The sequence below is a fragment of the Amphiprion ocellaris genome, chromosome 18, assembly GCF_022539595.1.
Source record: "Amphiprion ocellaris isolate individual 3 ecotype Okinawa chromosome 18, ASM2253959v1, whole genome shotgun sequence".
NCBI classification, from domain to species: Eukaryota; Metazoa; Chordata; class Actinopteri; family Pomacentridae; genus Amphiprion; species Amphiprion ocellaris.
The window spans coordinates 24,597,967-24,603,966 of NC_072783.1; the positions used below are offsets into that span (position 1 = coordinate 24,597,967).

The window sequence follows — 6,000 nt, forward strand, 5'->3', positions numbered from 1 at the left end:
TTTTGCTCCGTGGCAATCTACATACTTCCTGACTTTAAAATTGTATTTACATACATTTTGTAACAATGTTTTGAGCTATTGCATTACTTTATAATATAATACGGGGAAAAAACACTTTATTGTCCTTTTATGGACATTTTTCTACTGTAGCTGTATTTAAAGTGGGAATCTGTCATTCCAGAGAGAGGTAGTTGATTTTAGCATGTGTCCGATTTTCCGTCCCCCTCGTTGCCACTGTTCCATTTCCCCTCATCTCACCTCCCTTCCCAACCGTCCTGTGCACAAGCACTAATGTGAACAGGACACGCTTGAACAGTGTTGTGTGAATCAGTCCGAGTCCCTCTGTTTGTCTCCCTTTAACAGAGCCAACGTTGTGTACAAATTCAGATTTTGTTTTTCAATGCATACACAGACCGGAGAGCTGGCGGACCATGAGGAGATGTTAAAAACAACAACAAAAACAACAACAACTAAAAAGTGTGTACTGGATTACTATCACTAACTCTACCTTTTAGATACACTTTCCATACACAGACAGTCAATCATACACTAGTGTACATGTGTACAGACATACTGTAGTTAAACAACATTTATGTGAATAAAACAGAGCAGCAGCAACAAATGATCCTTTACAATGAAGCAGTGTGATCCCCCCCCTCACATTTGAATGTAAATAGCACTCTTGCTCTAACCTACTGGAATTTTTTTAGGTGCAAGTGAATTTAAGAAATTATACTGACATTACTTGAATAGTGATTAAAATAGTTGGTGTGATATATTTATAGAAGTGTAAGGCAACTCTTAAGATTCACAAAAAAAAAGATTATCTAATATAAAACCTGTCAGGTGACTTCTTTCTTTGCCACCTGAGTAAATAAAAAATGTAATTCATTTTGACCTTATTTGACTTTCACAGCCGCACAGTCTTTTAATCAGTGCACCTCAGAGTTTTTCACGTAACCCAATGGATCATGTGCTGGAGACTTTCAACCACATTGAGGCCTTCAGATGTGACATGGTGGAGGATGTTTTCCAGAATACTTTGGGCCAGAGACAGGACAAGACTTGAGAGGGTTTTGGCCAGCTAAAATTACAAACTGGCATCAGATAAATTTAGAGGCGCGCCACTAAAACGTACCTGACCCGATGGTGTGGCTGTCTGCCGTAAATACATATGTAATGTAACTCCCAAGTGACTCTCTCTAACTTCTGACAAATAAACCAGCGCTGGCATTATGTAAACTGAATAGCTCTCCACCTCAGACTCTGGCATGACTGAAGATAAAATTAAAAGATGGATTTCAGTGTGGTGGCTTCAGAAATGAATGACTATAATGGCACACTTGTTTCGCACTGTTGGAAGAACTGACCCACATCCACATGAGACTGCAACTACTAGATTTTTATTAATGTTGATTCTATGAACAGCATTCTCTGCTTTTTGCACTGCATCATGCAATTATCATTTGTACTACTGTGTTTTATAGCAATTATCATTTTTGCACTACTGTGTTTATATATTCCTTTCTAGCTGTAAATGTCTGTATATATTGTCATATTTAATTTTATTACTACTATTTTTTTCCTCCCTGTTCCTCTTTGTATAGTGTCTTTATTTTTTATTACTATCTTCCATATTTCTAGGGTGACACCAGCAACCAAAACCAAATTCCCTGTATGGTGTGTACGTACTTGGCCATTAAAGCTGATTCTGATTCTGATCATTTCTTGACCTAATCAACTGAAAGCAGAGAAAAGATGCACACCTACCGCCCAATCACCTAATAGCTTCTTTTGTTATTCAGGTTTTCTGTGATGGGAGACAGAAAAGCAGCACATCATCACAATGAAGAAGGTGGAATCCAGAAATATTTGAAATTTTGGAGCTAATCAGCTGTCAAAATGGCTTCCAATTAATATCTCATTAATAATTAATTAATTAATTAACTCATCTTTTGAGCTATCTGTCCCCTCTGGCAGGGATTTAAGAGCAGCCATTGGATAATTACACATTTTTATCCAATTATCAGTCGCCTATGAAAGGGGAACGCGCAGCACGTGGCCTAATAACACCGTCAAGTTCTACACTGTTCCAGTGATAATTACTTTGATGGTGTGCGGATCCCCGGAAGGTCCAGTCACCGGGGAGGACGTCCCTCTGTCGGTGGATGAAGGGAGTGGTCTAACCGGGAGAGAAGTCAGTGTTTGGCTGCTGCCCTTTCTTTATTCTTTTCTTCTTCTTTTTTTTTCTTTGAGCACCGCTTCCCTAAACGCGGCACAAGACAATAACATCACTGAGGGAGAATCATCGGTGACAAAAACAACCCAACGCAGGGCTATATATATATATATATATATATATATATATATATATATATATATATATATATATATATATATATATATATATATATATATATATATATATATATATATATATATATATATATATATACATATACATATATATATATACATATACATATATATATAAATAAAACCACACATGCACGCACGCACGCCACGCACACAGGGCGATGCACGACAGCTCTCCCTGCTGCACATGGCCCGAACAGCCAAACAATAGGCATCACATTAACACACAACCATTACCGACTAGTTACACAGTCTGCGCACAACTGCACACCCCAATTACCTCCCTCCTCCTTCTACTTCCCCCATGCAACTGCGCCATATAAATATTTTTATTCACTCAGTCACCCCAGCTCGCCTCAGCTTAATTTATTCACTCCTTCACCCCCCCTCCCTCCCTCCATTTTTTTGCACTTGTGCTATAGAGTATAAATACTGTTTGATATGGACCCTCCCACACACACACACACACACACACACACACGCACACACACACACAGTCTCACCCATTCACCAACTCATCCTCTCATCCATTCCCTCCCTCTTCAGCTCAGAAAAACACTCACTCATTCACTCCCCCTCCCTCCCTCATCGTTTTCACTCATTCAATCCCTCCTTGCTCCCTAATTCACCCATCCTCTTAACAAACACACCAAAAAAAAACAACACACTCCTCACCTCGGTGGACACAGGTGGGGAGATAAAAGAGGGAGTAAAATTCAACTAATTTTTGATTATTGTTTATCAGCTGCAACACAGCAACAAAGCAGACAGATGAGATGTGATTGTAATTAATGCAATTTAAATTTATAATAGGGGAGTCTTCATCGGTTTAAAATGGGTTGAATCCCTCAGTAGTGTGCACAGTAGAGGACCTCCTTCACTGACAAGCAGCCTGTTTGTCCGGCTTTGTCGCGCACCATTGAGCATGGTGAGGAGGAGGACAGAAAATGTCCTTATTGTCCCAAACATAGTCCTCAAATAACGCCACAAAAGTCGAAGGAGGGGAAAATAAGCACTACTCCAGTGGCTGTGACTTTCATATAGGAATCAAAATGGCGTTGCAGGGAGGGACATGAGACCTGATGTTAAAATAAGAAATAATCCTGCGGAATTAGTGCAAAGTTTATAATGTGGCAGGTTTTTGTTCCTGTGCACGGGCTCCTCACATTAATAACATAATGTAGGGGGACCTCATGTCAGAGCTGTTACTGCCTGTGGTCCTGATGCGCCAGTTCCTGAACAAAAGAAAGCCATCACTGCGCTCTATATTGAAGGACTTTGGTTTTGCAGTCCCCCCCTCCCTCCCCGCAGCTGGACACACACCTGGCCACGCAAGCACCCCACTTGGCTTTGACCCCTGTCAGAAATAATGTGATCAGTTTTATTAGCCGCTATCAGAATCCCTGATCTTTGGAGGTGTTGGCAACTTTCCTGACAATGGAGCTCGAGTGGCGACTGCCATAGTGACAGTTATAACCAAATCTGCCCCAAAACCGGCGAACACAGCAAACCCGCCCGCCGAGACACAACCCGAATAAACCCCCGTTACCGTCCCAAGTGTCACCTGTGACTTACATATTGTGACATTTCGTTTATAGGAGGTTTAACAGTAAATAATCTCGACCACGTCACTCAAAGTCAATGGCCGGACTGTGTTAGTTGGGAAAATGTATCGATGTATTAAAAGGAAAAACGGGATTCTGCGCCGATCGAACCTCTCGCATCACACCGAGCAAAGATTCGATTTGGATTTGCGTCGCGTCATTTTGCCACAGGTTCCGTCTGTTTGGGTCAATTTAGCGCGAATTGTGCAAAATTGTTCACGGCACGCGTTACTTCCAGCGGGTTTTCCTGGAATAAAAGTTGTTCGCCGACGCGCACCGAGCTGGACAAGTGTGTCTCCGTGAAGCCCAGTGTCTCTGCTTTCAGCCCATGAGGCTCTGCGGACCACAACTCATCCGCAGTTTTTATATTTGTCGCGAGTTGGAGGATGAAGAAACACAAACGGGACGGCGCCAGTTCCATGGAGTCCGCTAGATCAGCTGCTGGCAGTTGCTGTTCTCAATCACGTCCGCAGATAGGCTTCATAGGCTCACTGAAGCGCCTGTGGAATAAGACACTTAAGTGATCCAGTGTGCAGACGCGTCACTTTGCGTGGATGATTACATTAACGTTTTTCCTTTCTTTTAAAAACACAGCGTGACATTGTCTGACTACAAGGACTTTGTGGGAGGATAAAGCGTTTATTTCTGGCCGCGCATTTTTTTTTACGCTCTTCCTGACGTTCCAGCGCAGCGAGCCGGCTGAAATTACACCTCCAGGACTTGTTTAGTAACTTATTAGAAAAGACAAGGAAAAAAGTCACCATGGCAGAGACGTCGGCAGCTCCAGCCAAAGCCAAGAAGACAGCAGCCAAGCCCAAGAAACCCGCTTCTCATCCCAAATACTCGGAGATGATTAAAGCCGCTATTGTTCACGACGCGAGCCGGAGCGGAGCGTCCCGTCAGTCCATTCAGAAGTACGTGCGCAAGAACTACAAGGTGGGAGAGAACTCCGATGTGCAGATTAAACTGGCCCTGAAGAGGCTGGTGCACTCCGGGATACTGCGCCACACCAAAGGCGTCGGCGCGTCCGGATCCTTCAGGCTCACCAAGCCGGAGGACTCCAAAAAGCCCACCAAGGCAGCGCCGCCCGCCAAACCCAAGAAGGCGGCGAAGCCCACCAAACCCAAGAAGGCAGCCAAACCCAGGAAGGCGATCAAGGCGCCGGAAAAACCCAAGAAGGCTGCTGCAAAGAAAGTGAGAAAGGTGGCGAAGAAAGCGACGCCGGCGAAAGCCAAAAAGGTAGCAGTTAAGAAAGCCAAGGCACCCAAGCCCAAGGCAAAGCCAGCAAAGAAGGCAACCAAGCCCAAAGCAAAGACGACCAAGAAGGCAGCCAAATCAGGAAAAAAGAAGTAAAAAAAAAAAGGACACTGAGAAAGACAAAGTCACTGTAAATAGTTAAGGAAATGTTTTCGTATATGTATTATTTTTGTAAGGTCTCATGCAAACTTATGCTGTTTTTACCAGTAGTTTTCTCTCCATTGCACTATAGCCTGAAGAAGCTGTAGAGATAATTGTGAGCGTTTTTATTGCGTTAATAATACAGTTAATTTCTGTCTGATCCTTGGATACATATAAGCTAGACTGGGATCTTGCTGAAAGTGTATATACAGTTCGACTAACTATAGTTATCGTTAGTGCACGGGGTCATACTGAAAATACAAATGTTTGAATGGTGAGCATTGTTGAGCCTTTACAATGTACAGACCATAGGCAGTGGACGTCAGCAAGATTTTTCCTAAAGGCTCTATAGTTGTCATTCAACGTCCATTCTGTAAATTATTCTCATGTTCAGACGACTCATGATATACAAACATCCCACTGTGTTCAGTCACTTTTAAAGACTGTTGACACTGCAGTTCAATAAACCTTTGTCATCTTCTAAAAAAAAAAAAAAAAAAAGTGTTTGTGAACTTTATTGCGCACATTTTTCGCAAAATGCTTGGTGAAGTGTTTGGAAGAATTTCTGGGCATATTAAAGATGGAAAAGCTTTCATATAAAATTAAATCCTCCACTGTGAAA

The 6,000-nt window shown here is 42.4% G+C and overlaps 2 protein-coding genes across 2 annotated transcripts in view; one reads left to right on the plus strand and one right to left on the minus strand.

Annotated features, from left to right (window-relative positions):
- Window positions 1-2,222, minus strand: part of rhbdl1 (rhomboid, veinlet-like 1 (Drosophila)) — a 61,592-nt gene extending 59,370 nt beyond the window's left edge. Inside the window, exons 1-2 of the mRNA XM_055004163.1 lie at window positions 2,107-2,222; window positions 1,771-1,810 (exon numbers count right to left, since the gene is read on the minus strand). The gene's annotated coding sequence lies outside the window, so the exon portion shown is untranslated. The remainder of the gene's footprint in view (window positions 1-1,770; window positions 1,811-2,106) is intronic.
- A 2,263-nt stretch (window positions 2,223-4,485) lies between these two features.
- LOC111580131 (histone H1.0-B) lies at window positions 4,486-6,000 on the plus strand. The gene has a single exon (XM_023287730.3). It carries the CDS (start codon window positions 4,743-4,745, stop codon window positions 5,331-5,333), a length of 591 nt encoding a protein of 196 aa, XP_023143498.1. The 5' UTR covers window positions 4,486-4,742; the 3' UTR covers window positions 5,334-6,000.

Excerpts from the sequence above, each read along its gene's own strand:
- LOC111580131 (XM_023287730.3), top strand. The coding sequence starts at position 4,743 with ATGGCAGAGACGTCGGCAGCTCCAGCCAAAGCCAAGAAGACAGCAGCC.